We start from the raw sequence: 18,750 nt of genomic DNA, 5'->3' as shown, positions 1-18,750 counted from the left end.
TTTTATTTGAAATACTCAACTAGAGATTGCTTTGGGTGTGCTGGAGTTGAAAGCTCATTTTTTTTTTTTTTTTGCTAAACAGGAAACCAATAATTAAATGTGAGGCAGGCTGTTGGTTTAAGACAGGTATTATTTGTTTTAGGAATTAGTCTATTAGCACTTTAAAAAATTAGGAATAGCTATAGCTACACTTGCAAATAAATGTTTAATATTTAAATAAAAATGATACTTTAAAAAAGTATGATTTTTAAAGATAAAAATAAAACAAGCTCTGTCATAAATGTAAAAGAAAATTCTTGGGCTGGGGGTGTAGGTCAGTGGTAGAGAATGTGCTTGCATGCAGGAGGGCCTGAGTTCAATCAAGAGGAGGAGAGGAAAGGTAAGAAAAGAAAGGAAGAGAGAAGAAGAAAAGAGGAAAAGAAAAAAATTCTCTAAAAACGAGTAAGAAGACTGCTTTCTTAATTAAATTCCTCCTTCTATTTAAACTCATCTTTGTGTTTGCTCTTTTTAATTTTTCACAAAATTAAGCACAAAGCTCCAACATACCTCTTGGATGGCTGTCATGACAACATGCTGAACAGATTCCTCCATCATCATAATGGCTTGGATGTACTCTGCAAACAAGAACAATCTGGAATGTCACTGTTAAGGTTAAAGACAGTCAAGGGGGGTAAAGGCTAACACTTCATAAATTCTTTTTATGGTGGTGCTGGGGATTGAACTCAGGGCCTCACATGTGCTAGGCAAGCACTCTTACCACTGAGCTACATCCCCAGCCCCATAAATGTAGTTTCTTGTATTTTGATTCTTTTGAGAGACTCCTTGTGAGGTTGATGTGCTTCATGTATGTGCCAAAATAAAGCAAAGGCTGAAAATCACAATATTTATCTTTCTTGAAGATATTTTCCCCATTCCGTGTATCAGGTTGCAGGTGAGATCAGGAGGGCAGCATAGCATGAGCATATATCAATATCAATCAATGAAGCAGTAAATCATAAGACTCAGTGGGAAAGATTTCATCCTACTGTGTCTAAAATCCAAACATTATCTTTCTCACTATCCTTTCCTACACAGTAAAGAAAAATTCTGAAGTCTGTGCTTTATCTTTATGGGACATCAAACCACTGATTTGTGTATTAACTTGTACCTTAATGTTTTCTACTAGAGAGAGAGAAAAAAAACTTTATGGAATGGAAACTTGTTTAGGACAAAGAATTAAGATGAATTAAAATAGAAACTGAAGGCTCGGGATTTAGCTCAGTGGTTCTGCCGCCTGGCTTGCAAGCGCAAGGACCAGAATTCAATGCCCAGTACCAAAAAAAAAAAGCACTAAAATAGAAGCTGATATTATAGTTAAATGAAAATTGTATAATCCTGAGCTTTAAAATAAAGCCCCACAAGTCTAATATGTTAAGGCAGCACCATTCTCATCACTGCTGAGAAAAAGACATCTTTTTTTTTCTGGTACCGGGGATCAAACTCAGGACCTTGTGCTTTCGAGGCAGGCGTGGTGCCACTAAGCTAAATCCGTGGCCGGAGAGAAACTTCTTAATGGTCAGTATGTAATTTATCAGGAATAACTTTTTTCCTTCAAATCCAACAGGTAACATAAGCAATATTTAGCTTATAAAAAAATCAGAACAGGTAATTCCAATAAATATGGTATGTTTTAATGATAAAGATTTTATAAGGTGAAGTTTCGGCCTCATTTGCTTCTCAGATCTCAAACACACATAAACGCACACACAAGTATCTTCTGACCCCTTAAAGTAGTATATGAAGGGGTCATAATGTGAAACTATCAAAATAATCTCTCGATAAGACATAGGATGTGGAATGGCAAAATAGTCAAATTATGACATTACGTCATTCTGATTGTTAATGTCAAAGCTTTGAGATTATCAAAAACATGTTTTTAAAGGAAATAGTGTCATAAGGATACTTTACTGAAACAACTGTTTGGTTACACCTACAAATATAAACAACACAACTAAGTCTGAGGCACTATTCTTAGAGCAACAGAAAGGATACATAATAACTTGACTGTTACTTGGCCAATAAGAAATTCCCTTAGTTTAAGGTCAATTTTTTGTCCTGTTTTCTTAATGACAACAGCACTATGAGTGTTCTGGAGTACAGCAAGAGTGCCTTTAGATATTCTGTTCAAAAGCATCAGACACAGAAACCAGCAAAGCAAGGATGACTGACCAGCCCTCAAAATAAAGACTGTGGACATGAAAGAGAAGCAGCAGTGTACTAATAATGGGGAAGGGAAATTTAATGGTAGCCCACTGGAGTGAAGACAGTAACAGTAGGGTAAGAAGGTCACAAAGTTAGTAGGTGTGAGAGGGGAAGCGTTAGTTAAGAAGCGGTGTTGCCACGTCAAGGCCCTTCCCCGAGAACACCGTAAAGCATTTAATGATAAAATGATGATGAGAACCACATTAATGTGCAATTTTTTAAATAAAAAAAATTCACAAATCTCTAAAATGCAAAATACAATGATATATGATTACTGGGTGCACATTTGAGGCAATGCTGGAAAAAGAGGTATTCTATGTAAGGGAGTTTACCCTAAACCATGGCTGACCAAAATTTACAGAATAGTGTAGTAAGAACATCATTAAATTTAAATCTGGAAGAAACATGATTTTTTTCCTTGTCTAGCCTTTCACAAGTCAGAAGTCTTGGCAAGCCATTTATTTATGAGTTCCAGCTTCTTAATCTGTAAAAGTATTTTTTATTGTTAGTGACTGATATAGTAACAGCCAGAAAGTAGACAGAAAAGAATGAGTATCTTCTACTAGTAATCTTTGCTTTTTCAAATTTACCACCATTTTATTTCCACCAATTAGAGAAATCAACGAAAATAAAAGTACAATGAGTCGAAGTTCTCAGCAGCTGCTCTTCACTTCTAACTGGAAACATTTAAACACAGAGCCTTTTTATTTGTATAGTTTTAGGCATTACAAAGCAAATACACACATGCAATTTCATTTATTCCACATGATGATGAGATTTCTGCACGCTCATTTTGCAGACAAAGAAACAGGTTAAGCATTCCGCTCAAAATTAGGTAGTTAAATGGTAGAGCCACTTTAGTGAGCCTTACATTATATACCATACAAACACAGTACAGCTTATTTTTCACAATTAATGAAACTCATATTTGATTCTTAGCTCTAACTTGCGTTTCTGAGAGTAAAGAATATCCTAAATCTGGGAAAATGGAGATGTTATAATCCTAATTTAAAAATTTCATCATTTATACAATTGCAGGGAGAAAATTGAATCTAGGTTGATTTGAGAACTTCAGTAAACATTATGACCATCTTCTTTCCATAGAATATGGATATAGATAATATCTTGGCCCCTTCTTATTCCTATTCTATAATAAATGAGGTTAGCCAATGCTTAATAGCTACATACTTGTATGTAACTCTGTGTATTAAAATCCCAGAACTTGATGCATGTCCTACCAGAATACATAAGGAGTCATTATCTGATATCAATGAACTATAATTAATTTCTCATTCACCTTAAAATGAAAGTATTTTCTTTGAGATTTATCGTTCCTACATCTCCTTATGTACAGCAATTTTCTAATCTTTGACAGAAAACTTGTTAGATATTTCTATAAAATATAGAGATCACAAATGTAGAAAATTCTGTAATTACTGAGCTAAATTAAGTGAGTAAGCACCCAGCACTCGGAAGGCTGAGGAAGGAGAATCACTGCGATTTTGAGAACAGCCTGGACTACAACGGTGAGACCCTGGCTCAAACAAACAAACAAAAAAACAGAATAAGCTTTACTATATGAGCAAGGCATGATAAAATTTGAAAGGAATGAGGCTAAAGAGAAAGCTACATTGTGAAAAAAAAAAAAAATCCTGAACCAAAGACCAATAAAACTAGTCATGGCTTCAAGAAACAGTGTTGATCCCCTAAACTTATTATGAAAACACCAGAGAAGTACAAAGAACAAGTAATGGAAATCTGCTGAGTGTTACCAGGTGTGTGGGAAAACAAGGGAATAAAATCCCTGGGCTTAAAAAACAAAGTCTTCTTCAGTGTAAAATACTGTAATGTGCTATCATCCTTTAGAATAGCCCCTACTATCTATTCTGCTTCATTTCTCTTTAGCCCTTCCTCATCATATCCAGCTAGTTTTGTGGGTTTTTAAATCACTCAGAAGCAATCTTGGTCTTTGTTACATCCAGTTTCTACTACTTAGGTTACCCTTTGCTTAAATAACTTCCTAAACCACAAGTCTTGATTGTTCCCCATTACACTTTTCCTCTGTTGGACTCATAGGTAGGGCTTCTGGGAGGTGACTGGAACATGGGGGTGTGATACTCATCAGTGGATTAGTTCACTGATGAATGTACAGCTAAATGTGACTTGGAAGGTGAAGTCTGGTTAAAGGAGGTAGGTCACTGGGGACGTGCCCTGGAAGGGTCTAGCTCTCTCCCTCTTCTCTTGATCCTTCTCTCCACTTCCTGCTGCCCTGCCATGAGCTGTCTCTCCTCAGCCATGTCCCTCTGCCATGCCACCTTGCCTTGGAGTCACAGCTGACTAGGGACTGAAATGTCTACAAACTGGGAGCCAGAATAAACCTATGCCTCAGAGATGAAAAAGTAACTAGGACACCTTCGGAGCACTTACCATTACCCTGATCATGTTCTTATTTCTATTATCACTTAATACTTTTTCTCTCCACTCAAGTTCCACTGGGGCAGTTATCTTTTCTATTGCTGTTCTCCTAGACTCTAATGTATTAGTTCAATACATATTTGTAAAGTAAATCAACCAGAGAAGAGGGAGAAAGAAATTTAAAGTAAAATAGTAAACTTAGTATTTTTTGAAAACAAGTAATCTCCATATAAATGAGAATAGCAGTCAGTAGAGCGAACAGAAAAGCTACTTAAGATTAAATGAAGGCTGAGGTAGAAGATCACAAGTTCAAGCTTAGCCAAGGGAACTTAGCGAGACCTTGTTTCCAAAAAAGGGGGGTAGGAGCCCAGGGATGTGGCTTCCTGGGCTCAATCTCTAGTAACACACACACACACACACACACACACACACACACACACACACGATTAGGTAAGTACTTTGGAAGAAACTTTAAACAGATGTAATTACATTATCTATGTATCAAAGCTAAACTTCAAGTAACTTCAAAAAAATGTAATTCTGTTGCCTTGGACTTGTTATATATACGTAAAAGTACTACTGTATATTTTTCTCCAGCACTCTGAAAGGCTGAGGCAAGAAGATCAAAACAAGCCAGCCTGGGCAACTTAATGACATAGCAGAACCCTACTTCAAAAGAAAAAAAAGGGGCCAGGGATTTAGCTCAGTGGTTTTGCTGCCCACTTCGTAAGTGCAAGGACCCGAGTTCAATCCCAGGTACTCCCCCCCCCGCCCCCCCCCACACCCGCTTCAACTCCAAGATCTAAACAAAAACGCAAAAACTAAAACAAAACAGTAAAAACAAAAGGATAAAGAACCTTATTTTTCTAATAAAGTCTGCAAACTAAGTTTTTTTTTCTTTTCCTGGTAATGGAAATCAAACTCAAGACCTTACACTTGCCAGGCAGGTGCAAATTTCCAGCCTGGCAAAGTAACTTTTTAAGAATAGCCTTCTTGGGCTGGGGGTTTAGCTCAGTGGTTCCACCACCTGCCTTGCAAGCATAAGGACCTGAGTTTGATCCCTGGTACCAAAAAAAAAAAAAAGAATAGTCTTGGGCTGGAGATTTGGAGATTTATCTCAGTGGCACCTCGCCTGCCTTGTAAGTGCAAGGTCCTGAGTTTGATCCTGGGACGGGGAAGGGGGAGGGGGGAAGGGGGGGGGGGAGGGGGGAGGGGGGAAGGGGGGAAGGGGGGAAGGGGGGAGGGGGGAGGGGGGGAGGGGGGGGAGGGGGGGAGGGGGGGAGGGGGGAAAGGCAAAGCCTTTTCTAAGTTTAAACTAGTGATTTTACTAATTTACATTCCACATGTTTATACAATAACTGAATCATTAGATAACTATAAAAACTGACATTTTAAAAGTCCACAAAACACACAAGAGAAAACTGAACTAAAATCAATGATTGAGGAGGGGAGTGGGATAAAATAATATTTATTTTAAAAATAAATAAAAATTTTAAAAGATACTCTCTATAACTGTTTCCACATAACTTAGTTTGTAACATTATTATGTAAGAAATTGTACTATTTTACATAATTATCTCATTTAGTCCCCAGAATAACCTTACGAAGTAGGAATGTTCTTTTTAGCTGGGCATGGTGGTGCATGCTTGTAATCCCAGCACTTTGGAGGGTGAGGCAGGAGGATCACCATGAGTTCAAGGTCAGCCTAGGCTACGTAGTGAGTTCAAGGGCAGCCTTAACTGCAGAGTGAGACCCTGTCTCAAAAAAAAAGTTCTTTTTATTGAGAAACTAAAACAGAGACTGAGTAATCTGCCCTATGCCATCCATACTTGAGAGTGGAATCATCTAGACACAGCTGACTGGGCACTGCATCCCATGCTTTAAAAATCAAGCATACAATTACTTCCTGAACTCCAATTTTACAAACTAAATTAGTAAATCAACCAATATTTCAACAATAACAACAACAATAATGATATAATATATTGGATCAGTTCAGTTCTGGAAACAAAGTTGGATATTTTAGATAACACAAATGAAAGAAGGGAAAATAAAAGATGATAGTTCAGATTTACATGGTTAGTGAGATTTTTCTAGCACTGCGATAACAGGAAAATCACTGATTTATTTTTAAAGTCTTTGTTCATTTTTGTGAAAAAAAATCTTCAAAAGCCCTTCAATTTCAAGGTTTTCTTTTGAGAGTATGTCAATATGAAATATCCTTCTAGATGCAGTGGTGCACACCTGTAGTCTCAGGTACTCAGGAGGCTAAACCAAGAGAATCTGTCACAAGTCTGAGGCCAGCCTAGAAAACTTAGTGAGATCCTGTCTCAAAATAAAAAATAAGAGTCAAAAATGTGTGAGGCCCTACAAATCAATCCCCAGTAATGAAGAAGAAAAAGACAGACAAAAAGAAGAAAAAAGGAAAAGAAGTATCTTGTGGTATTTTCAGAAGTTTTATAATTATTTATAAATGAATAGAACGAAAGATCTTGATAATATGTAACAGAATTCTTTACTTTCAAAGACAGTTAAAGGTAATACTTAAAATTTAACTGAAGAAGTGTTTTTATTTTTGTTTTGAGAGGGCAGGTTAAGGCAGGGTCTCCCTTTGTAATTCAGGCTGGGCCTGAACTCACTATGTAGCCCTGGCTGGCCTCAAACTTGCAGTGACCCTCCAGCCTCAGCCTCCCAAGTACTGGGATTACAGGTGTGCGCCACCATGCCCAGCTCTAGGAAGTGGTATTTTTGGGGGGGTGGGGCGGGGAGGGGGTGGTTACCAGGGATCGAAATCGGGTCCTTGTGCTTGCAAGGCAGGCGGCAGAACCACTGAGCTAAATCCCTGGCCCAGGAAGTGATTTTTTAATGGAAGAACAGCTATCAAATTTAGAAGTAGGGAACCTAATTCCAAATCTATTTAGAGTCTATATATAATGATCTCTTCCCTCCTCTTTCCCCACAATAAAGACAAACTTGTTAGGAAGGCATCTATAATAGATGTATGTTGGGAAAGCAAATCTGAATACGCAATGAACTGACATACATTTCTGTTCATTTGTTGCAAACTAATAGGCAGACCTTGTCTAATCAACAGTACCTTTTTATCACATCCAGGTGTGGATAAAATGCATTACAAACAAATTGCTTGGGGTAGGGGTGTAAATCAGTGGTAGACAGAGTGCTGAGCATGCCGAAGGCCCCGAGTTTCATTCCTAGCAGCACCACAATAATGAAACAATCTACTTAAAGAATTATGTGGTCTTGCAGAAAGGGAAAAAATATCACCACAATCAAATTTATTTTAATTTGCAAAACTCACTTAAGCTTGCAACAAATTACTACCAAACTAGAAACTGGGTAGCATTACAAAGATGCTATTGTTTATACTGGTGCTTAAATATAACATATAGCATATGTTATATATTACTTTCCTTTAGTACTTTAAATGCATACACTAACTTTGAATGAATTACCTTGCTTTTGTTCACAGTTCACAGCACAGCCTAAAATGAGCTGAAGCATCCTTCCAAGCTCTGCTGCATCAGAATGCTCCCCAATAAGGTTCACATCAGGAAGGGTAAAGTCATTAATCTGCTGTCCCAAAATCTGAATGAAGACAAAGAGATTACAAATGCATTTGCTTTTATAAACCAAATAAAATATTTGACAGAGATTAATTTATTACCAAAAACTCACTGCCAAGGACAGAGCTGTTCTGCCAGTCTCACTCTGAATTTCCACTTTTACCTCCCACACCTAAGTTATAACTATCTGCGGTCGTAGGAACTGAGTCCCTAATCTGAAATGGCTCTCTTTAGGACTTTCATTTATCATGTTTACCTTTTTTTTTTGGTACCGGGGATCGAACTTGGGTCCTTGCGCCTTCGAGGTAGGTAGCGGAACCACTGAGCTAAATCCCTGGCCCTGAGTCCCCAATCTGGTATGTGGTATGTACACTGAAAAAGAAACTGTGTACTAAGGAGGATTGCATGTTCGCTTTCTGATAAACTAGAACCAGAAGGTTCTCAACTAGGGGGCACCAGAAAGAGCTGAGTAAACAGAAATTCATGTCAACAGTAAGACTTTCCTTAGCCATCTTCACTGCATTTGATTCCCAAAACACTAGTAGCAAGGGATATCAGGAAGAATGGAGGATTCTTTTATGGGGAAAGTGACAGATCTCACATGAAATGACATATGCAAACAAATGTAAAGATTTCTGCCTGATAATTCCAAACTGAAATTTAACAGTATAAAAAAACCCCCTCACTTAAATTCCAATCAGCTTTACTTTGTTTTTAAATATCAACAAACAACCCAAGATTATTAAGACGTTTGAGAAGTCTCCCATATGAAAAACAAAGTCAGAGGAAAGCAAACAGTGCAAGAAATGGAAACAAAATCCTACAATTAGACATCTATATAAGGAGTAAAATTATCAAGAAAAGCAAAAATAAGATTATTTAAAAATTCAAGATCATAGTTTTTTTTGGCTAGGAGGTGAGAAAACACATTATGAACAGAAGACACAGTAGCTTTTAAAGATGGTGACAGTGTTCCACAGACCTGTTACATACATATACACATCATGTACTTTTCTGAATGCATGTTTATTTTACAGTGAAAACGTGATGTGGGTTGTGGGGAAGGAGGTCTGCTAATCCAACCAGATGATCAAGGAATGCCTCTTACATTGAAAGAAAAACTGAGCAGAGGGGCTGGAAGTGGAGCTCAGTGGTAGACCACATGCTTGGCATATGTGAGGTCCTGGGTTCCATACCCAGCACCAAAAGTAAGCAAACAAACAAAATAAACACTCCCATCCTCCCACCCCCCAAAAAACTCCTTATCTAGAATTAAGAAGCAAACCACAAAGCAATACATCAGGGGAAAATATACTACACAAAAGATTACCCCAGGTCAAGGTAGGAGTGCACTTGATTAACTTCAGCAATAGCCAAGACCAGCAGGGCTAGGGCAGATAAAGTTAAATTAGGGGTAGAGGGCAGATCATTTAGGTCCTTGTAAATTACATTAAGGATGAGGATTTTATTCTAAATAATGGGAAAATAAACTGAATTAAATGAATAGGAATACACCATCAACTCAGATTAAATCCAATCCTCATTCTTTTTATGCCACAGGGTCCAGTGCCTTTGGAGTGAGCTGGATTCCCAGTGCCACCCTCCTTTGCAGCCTTGGGAATGGAGTCCAGGGGTACTCTACCACTACGTTACATTCACAGGCCTTTTTATTCTGAGACAGGGTCTCACTAAGTTGCCTAAGCTGCCCTTGAACTCGAAATCTTTCTGCCTTAGCCACCCTCAATGATGGGATTACAAGGGTGACTTTTTTTTTTTTTTTCTCGTAGAGAGAGAGTCTTGCTAAATTGCTTGGGCTGGGCTGTAACTTGCAATACTTCTACGTGAAACTCCCAGAGTATGGAGATTACAGTCATGTACCACTATGCCTAATTTCTGCCTTGAGTAGGAATATCAGTCTTTAGAAGGATATGCAAAAATTGCTCATAGTGATGCTTACTGGGAGGAATCTGGGCAGATGGGTTAAGAAATAAATAAAATAAATAAAATATGAAAGTAATGCAAGAATATATAAAAGCTCCCTTCAGAAAACAAAAAAGAGCTCTTGAGAATCAAAAATATGATTTAGCAAAAACAGAAGCATTAATGGGCAAGATGGATAAAATTTGTGTAATAATCACAGAAAGAGCAAAACACAAGAGGGAAAAAAAGAAAAGTCAGATAATTAAGGATTAATCTAGAAGGTACAGAGACTGAACAGTTTTAGGAAAAAAGCAAACAAAATATGTGGGGAAAATGACATACATGTATGTAAGAAAACTTCCTTAAAATTAAAACTAGTTGGTATTTATATTAAGGTATGGTGGCACACACCTGAAATCCCAGCATTTTGGGAGGCTGCCCCATAAGAATCATAAGTTCAGGCCCAGCCTGGGGAATTTAAGTAACCTAGAAAGATCTTGTCTCAAAATTCAAAATTTAAAAAGGACTGGAATGAAGGTCAGTGGAAAGGCCCTAGGTTCAACCCCCAGTGTCACAAAAACAAAACAAAATTGACAAGACAAAACAAAACAAAACAAAACACTAGTAGGTATTCAGTTTAAAGGACTGCTAAGTGCTAAGCATAATAAAACATCTACCTCCCCCCACATGCACCTTATACCAAATCATAAACCTTGGAGATTACAAAGGTGATCTTAAAATTTCCACAAAATGAACAAGCCACTATAAAAATTCCCACGAAAGACAGAAGCCATTGAAAGAGCAGCACTGAAATCCAGAGGACAATGTTGTAAGAGACCTTTGAAATACTACGATTTTTCAACTGAAATTCCACAGCCAATTCAATCTAAAGGAGAACTAAGATGTATTTTCAAATGTATAAGGCCTGAAAATATTACCTACTATGTACTCTTCTGAAGATGGCATAGGAAAATGTGCTCCAACAAAATAATAAAGTAAACCAGGAAAGAAAACTGATTCAGTAAAAGGAATATAAAACAGGAGAGACAAAGGAATTTTCAGGATGAGAGTGAAAGGTAACAATTGAGGCAGGAGGATCACAAGTTGGAGCTCAGGCTGGGTAACTTAGTGAAACCTATCACAAAATTAAAACCAGAAAAAGGGCTTGGGATGCAGCTCTGTGCAAAGACTTTGGGTTCAACTTCAAGTACAAAACAAAACAAACCCAGTAAAATCAGTTCCTTCCAATATCTGAATTTTCCCCCAGCAATTCCAGACTCTTCTGATGCAGACTGAAGAGGATAAAGTAAGTTCTAGGGCCAGGGGTTTGCCAAAAGATATAATGGAATTGATTCTAATGATGCACAAGCTCTTGACTCCCTTCACAAGTAAGGGATGAATGGAGAGAATTAATAATCAGCATAAAGCACAATCTAACATAAATTAGTAGTCATCAACAAAACATAAAATACACATAATACAGACACCTTATAGATGTCTGTACCAACATCTTACAAACTGTACAATGGAAGACAAACTATGAATTTTGAAGGCAATTTTTCCTTAACTTGAAACTTATGCCATGAATTTCAAATGCAATGAAAAAGTCCTTACCTCATGATTGTAATCCAGGATTCCTTTTAAAATTTTCTTTAAATTGCTAATCTGTTTAAAGAGACAGCAATTGAGTACAAGGCAAACATAAATTAAAATACAGTTCAATATAAAAAATTATCATAAATATTTTCTCATTGACAACAGCACTAGCAACTAACACATGTACTGTGACTATTCTAAATATATCCTAACTCTTATTTCTGTGAGGTAGGTCCCATTGTAATCCTCATTCTACAATGTAGAAACTGAGTCATATAAAGGTCAAATACTTGCCCACCAGACAATAAATGGGAGAGGTGTGATGTAGAGACAGGTGCTCTGGGTCCAAAGCTCATGCCCTCACACATTTTGTTTTACTGCCTTAATTATGTTGCATTTAATGGGCAACTTAGGTTACCTTCACATCTTCAATGTCAGATGATTTCACCATAGGCTAAGTGTCTAACGCTCACTAGACATATTAGATAAAAACCCAATACTTATATATACAAAAATACTTAAAGGTTTAATAAATGGAAAAACAAAAGACATACCTTTAGCCTCCAATTGTCTCCCACTTCAGTTTTGATTCTGTTTAGCCAATTTTCATCAAAATATGTAGGATCTCTGAAAATAAGAAAAGGCTAGTCTATTAAAATCATGTAGCTATCATGCTAAAAAAAACAAAATTGAATCCTACTCCTTATCATCACTTAAGTGAGACATAAAAGTGTATTTGCCACGTATCAGTCACTAAGTAATTTAGTATGTGAGAGCAGCTATAATTATTATATAGCAGATTTCTCTAAAAGCAACTTTATCAGTAACTCACTATAAAAATATTTTTTATCAAAAGGCAAGAAATGCTAATAAGTAGTTAATAGTTTTAAAAGTTATAGTTGAATATACTGAACTAGAATTAACTGTAGATACCATACAAATATCCAGAAAATCAAAAATCAATGGTATAATTTTTAGAAAGACAAGACAGATTAAAGCAGAATGAATTTTTCAGTTAATATTTCAACTACCTCATCACCTAATAATATTCCATAGTCACCAACAATGTCACTAAATTTCGGTTTCTTCAAATAATATAAATGGAGAGCCTATTTCCTCAGATGTAGTACTAGGCATTAGACCAAGTTGGACACCATTTCTGCTTAAGTATTGCTGTGAACAAATACACTGAAACAAGAATAGAACCTAAACATACTTATTTTTCCTAGCAAGAACTCCATACTTTTAACAAATGCTAAGAAGAAAAACTCCAAACTTCTCAAACTAAGCATGAACTTCATCTTAACCTTTTTCAAGCTGATACCATAAGAAATGACATTATTTGTTCAAGACCACAGTGGAACACCTATGCTTATCCTGGTCTAGTAATTGCTAAGTCCAAGATCTTTCCATAACACCAGAACTGCCTTTCTTCAACCAAAGAACAGAATGGCAATGAGACAGGTTGGGAATAAAAGCTACATTTAAACTTTTACTGTTAACTCAAACTGATAAATAGAATCAGTACTAAATTTTATTCAAATTAGCTTTAAATGAAGCAACAGGTTACTTAGCACTTTTAACTTTTATGAAAAAAGAAAAACAGCCAGGGATTTAGCTCAGTCATTCTGCCGCCTGCCTTGCAAGCGCAAGGTCCTGAGTTCGATCCCCGGGACCAAAAAACAAGAAAAGTATACTCAGATAATAAGTACGTATTAAAAAAAAGTTACAACAACTAAGTTATTTCTATAGAAATCAACTGATTTTTGAAGCCTGTACCTTTTTGGTTGTGGGGGGGCAGAGGTGCATGCATGTGGGCCTCCTTTAGACAGGGTCTTGCTATGCAGTCCAAGCTTATCTTGAACTTGCTATGTACCTAAGACTGGCCTCAAACTCAAAATCTTCCTGCCTCAGCCTTTCAAGTGCTGAGAGTACAGGTATTTGCCACCACACACAGCCTAAAAGCCTGTATCTTATTACTCAATAACATTAACTTTACTATCTAGTCTTCTTTTTTTGGTACTGGGGATGGAACTCGGGACTTTGCACTTGCGAGACAGGTGGCAGAACCACTGAGCTAAATCCCCAGCCCTTTTCTATCTATTCTTAAAAACAGCTTCATGTTCTCATTGTATGTGAGATACAATTCACACAGCATACAATATACCCATTTAAAGTATACAAGCAGTATAGTATATTACACTCAAAATTATACAAACATCACCACAGTCTAACCTTAGATCTCATCATCCCGCAAAGGAAACCTTTTTAACAATTAACTGTCATACCTTATTTCCTCTTCCCAGTTCCTGGAAATCATTAATTTCTGCCAACATGAATTTGCCTATTCTGGACATTTCACATGAATGAAATCATGTTATACGGTCTTTTGTGTCTTGCTTTTCTTTCCCCCAGTACTGGGGATCGAACGCAGGACCTTGCACTTGCCAGGCAGGCATGCGGTGTCTTGCTTCTTAGAGCTTTTTTCTTGAGACAGGGTCTCACTTGGTAGGCAACACTAGCCTCAAAATCATGATCCTTCTGCCTCAGCCTGCTATGTGTCAGGTTAGATAGGCATCACTGTGTATAGTTTATTTATTTTTTTCACCAAAACGGCTTTATTTTTGTCACTGACACATACGTGACACTTCAGTGTTGTTATTTTGTTTGCTTTCTCAAATATTATTTAAGTGTGCATTAAAAATGTTTACGTTTAAGAACTGTGACACATGAAAATCCTCTCTGTAAACATTTCAATATATTTTCCTTTGTTTCATACATAAATAACTTAATCTACAAAATCATAAATAAAACCATCAACTCTTAAGGCCCAAAAATATACACAAAATTTGGAGTTTGAAAGAAGTGTTTTCTTTGATTTTATACGTAACAGCCAGTATTTGCCATGTTTATCATCAAACACTTACCACAAATTCTGTCTTTTAACTCATTCTGCAAAAAGACTTTTCAGTTTAATTGGTAAAGATGCCATATATTTGAAAAACTGAAATAGCCAAAAGGCAACATTTATTTTTTAAATGTCAAGAGAAGCTGGCTATTTAAATATTGCTAAATCTTATTAAAATCATTCAGGTATCTGAACAAAAGGAAATGCTACTGAAAAGTAAATTCTTGTACCACCATTTAAATGGCATCTAACAAAACTTAAAATTTAAGAAACAGTAAAATCTAATTAAATCTTTATTAACTTTGCAAAAAAAATTTCACTGAGATTCTGTCACAGGAACAGAACCAATTCTATCCTAAATTTCCTAAAATTTATTCTCAAATTATCTCTTTGATGAGTTAAAACTTCAAGGGTAAAAATGAAGACAAATAAGGATTTTACCAAACCATACTTATAATTCCTGATTCACATTTAATTGGTTTTTAAGGACTGCAAATCCTTACTTCTGCAGAAAATACAATATTTGGTGAAACATACCACCTACCTACTGATTTATTAAATAACCACCCAAGATTACTAGGTAAGCATTCCAGTTACTTTTTTTTTTTTCTTTTGGTACAAGGGATCGAACTAGGGTCCTTGTGCTTGGGAGGCAGGCTTAAATCCCTGGCCCTCTAGTTACTTTTAGGTAATAAAAGTTAAAAGGAATTTTGCATGGTGGCTACATTTCATTGTATAAATTATTGTGTAGGCTTTAATAGGATATAAAACTTAGAAAAAATTCTCAATATTCCTATTAGATTTAAATGATTTAAACTAAAATACTATGCTAAGCACAGTCAGTACTTTTAAAATTTTAGTTTCTAGAAGTTTTATTTTTTATTCAACACAAAAATGATTGGCTCACACTATTAACTTCCCAAAACTCTTCAAAGACTGTTCTTTGTTAAAGAGCAGATTACAAGAAATGTTCTCTATGGTTTTATTTTAAAGATAAGATTCTGGTAAACCTAAGAAATCTAAATCAAAATTCACAAATGGTGGGCTGGGGATTTAGCTCAGTGGTTTCGCCTCCTGCTGCGCAAGCGCAAGGACCCAAGTTCGATCCCCGGTACCAAAAAAAAAAAAAAAAATTCACAAATGGTGGCTAAAATCCTGTCAACTTTCAGCCTAGTATAACATAAATCCACAGTTGTTATGCATAAACAATTCAAAATTAAAGTTTATAATGGAAATGTCAACAAGTCATAACTGCTGCACATCCCTGCTGATGGGTTCCACTATACTTCAACCAGGCACAGCAGATGTGCACAGCTGCCAGACAGACTGCTTAGAAAATTAAAGCTATCAGAGCTATAAATAAGGAATACATAACTATGGACACAGCAATGCCAAAGCATTAGAGCCATTTAAAAAAAAATTAGAAAGATGTGCTATAAACACATCTGATAGTTCTCTCTATAAGCCATTTTCATTGATTTATAAAGCTATGGTTTTATAATTCTTTTTAAAGGAAAATTTTTTCTATACTGCTGCATGCAGTAATTTTACTTGTACATTCTTGACTATAATGCAATCTTCAAATACTCTTGCTGAGCTTGACATATCTCATCAAGATTTCTCCAGAAAGTCAGCTTGTCGTATTTTCGGCAGTCTTTAGTGCTTCAGTAGCCTTGTGAAGTTCCTTAATGACCGACGATAAAGCTTCTGGGTTAATGCCTTATTCACAAAGTCATACACAAATAGACAGTTTCCATATCTAAGCCAGAATTCAAAATTTTTGAAATTGCAAGCAGAACCTGGCTTCAGCCCTCTGGAGCAGGTCTTAAGAGAAGTATCTTGGCTCGTCCATGGTCTCCCTCACCACATTGAGGTTCGTCACCCCTGTGCCACTGCCGCTCGCCACGGCGCACGCCAAGGGAAGCTGGAGCAGGACCTGACCTGGAAATCACTCTGTGTGGTTTAGTGTGTTAAAGTTTATACTGCAGCATGCATTAAAACCCTGCTGCTTTTAAAGGCTGAATAATATTTCATTTATAGATATACCATCACATACTACATAACATTCTGGCCCATGATAGCATATACTATGGTGGTCTCTTAAGATTATATTGCCTAGGGCCGGGGATTTAGCTCAGTGGTTTCGACGCCTGCTGCGCAAGCACAAGGACCCGAGTTCAATCCCCGGTACCAAAGAAAAAAAAGATTATATTGCCTAGTGATGCTGTAGCTACCTTAGTTTCTATTATAAGCATGACATCTGCATAATGACAAAAATTGTCTAATAATACATTTCTCATTGTGCCTGCTATTAGGCAACACATGAGTACATGCAGTACTATTTCTACTTTTTAGCTATTACAAACAATGATATGTTGACACTTGTATACCAGTTTCTGTGTGGACAAGTTTCATGTGGGTATATGCCTAGGGGTAGAATTGTTGAGTCCTATGATAACTCCACGTTTAACATTTGAAGCATAACCAAACTGTTTCCCAAGGTAACTGAACCATTATGCAATCTTGCCAGCAATGTATGTGGGTTCCAATTTTTCCACAGCCTTGCCAACATATTATTTGTTTAGTGACAGCCATCCAAATGAACATGAAGTGGTTTCTAATTGTGTTTTGGGGTTTCTCTGATGGCTAATGATGGTAAGTGACTATTCATGGGATTTTTTTTTTTTTTTTGCCATTTGTATATCTTCTTTGGTGACAAGTCTATTCAGATTGTTTGCGCACTGAAAAACTGGAGCCAGACTAATTGGCATATGTCTATAATTCTAGCACTGTGGGACGCAGAGGCATGAGGATCACCAAGTTCAAGCTCAGCCTGGGCAAATTAGTGAGATCTTATCCCAAAATAGAAAATAAAGAGTTGGGGATGCAATTCAGTGAGAAAGCCCCGGGCTCAATCCTTATTACTGCAAAAAAGAAAAATTAGGGTGTTTATCATTATCAAATTGTAAGTTTTTGGTTTTTGTTTTAATATTCAGGATACAAGAACAAATTTAATCCCCCATCCTGCCTTCTTTCTTTCTTTCCTTCAGGGCTTTCACACTGAGCTATATCCCCAGCTTAAAAAACAATTTTTTGATAGCAGTTATTGTTTATTTCAATTTGGGTTTACAGGGTGGTCTTTCACTCCACTCAGCAGTTTTCAATGGCAGGGAGTGTGCTTATCTTCTTAACCCCAGGGATCACAAAGTAATATACTCTGACATTTGGGAGAAGCTTCATAAATGTTTACCAAAAGACTGAAAAATAGGATAAACCTAGTGAAAAGCACATTTACTAGAGTTCCATGATGCAAACTTATTATACTTTGAAGATCTTTCAATAGGGCAATCACAAAAAGTCTTGTTAATTCACCGCACTCCTGGCATACACACTGCACAAGCTAAGCCTTTCCAGGGGTCTAGGGCTTTCAAATGTTCCCCCAACTAGGGGAGGTCAAGACTGGACTTCAGGGTTCTTCCTTCTCATTATGCACCTAAAAAATTTATTTTTATTTATTTATTTATTTATTTTTTTGGTACTGGGGATCAAACTTGGGTCCTTGCGCTTGCGAGGCAGGTGGTGTAAGCAACTGAGCTAAATTCCTGACCCCAAAATTTTTTATTTTGAGATAGGGACTTACTAAATTTCTGAGGCTGGGTTGAAATTTGCCATTCTCCTGCCTCGCCCTCCCAGAGTGCAAGGATTACAGGTGTGAGACGCCATACCCAGCCTCTTTTCACTGTCTTGATGGCCTATTTTGCACACAGGTTTTTAATTTTGAGAAGGTCAATATCCTGTACTTTTTGTTGTCTTAACTAAGAAACCTATGCCTAATTCAAAGTCAGAAAGATTTATTCCATTTTCCTGTAAGAATTTTATATACTTTTAGCTCTTATATTTGGGTTGATGACTCATTTGTATATAGTGAGAGGAAGGGAACTAACTTCGTTGTTTGGCATGTAGATATTCATATTGACCTATGTTTAATTTTGTGTTTTTAGTTGAGGATCTTTTGCTAGTAAGAGAAACCAATTTGAGCAAATTCATGCAAGAAAAGGGCTACGTACTTGAAGATCAATGAGGTGT

At 36.7% G+C, this 18,750-nt stretch overlaps 1 protein-coding gene across 5 annotated transcripts in view; it reads right to left on the bottom strand.

Annotated features, from left to right (window-relative positions):
* The window catches only part of Hook3 (hook microtubule tethering protein 3), a 110,502-nt gene that overhangs the window by 59,991 nt on the left and 31,761 nt on the right, over positions 1–18,750 (bottom strand). For all 5 annotated transcript variants that reach the window (XM_087180411.1, XM_087180412.1, XM_004855259.4 and 2 more), the window contains exons 3-6: positions 12,311–12,383; positions 11,775–11,825; positions 8,130–8,262; positions 547–614 (exon numbers count right to left, since the gene is read on the bottom strand). In XM_087180411.1, the coding sequence (XP_087036537.1) occupies positions 547–614; positions 8,130–8,262; positions 11,775–11,825; positions 12,311–12,383 (325 nt within the window). The remainder of the gene's footprint in view (positions 1–546; positions 615–8,129; positions 8,263–11,774; positions 11,826–12,310; positions 12,384–18,750) is intronic.

The sequence above is a fragment of the Heterocephalus glaber genome, unplaced genomic scaffold (genome assembly GCF_053883595.1).
Source record: "Heterocephalus glaber isolate CG9 unplaced genomic scaffold, H.glaber_assembly_v1.0 deba00001461, whole genome shotgun sequence".
NCBI lineage: Eukaryota > Metazoa > Chordata > Mammalia > Rodentia > Bathyergidae > Heterocephalus > Heterocephalus glaber.
The sequence above is the reverse complement of the archived record's forward strand: the minus strand, read 5'-3'. Positions and strand labels throughout refer to the sequence as shown.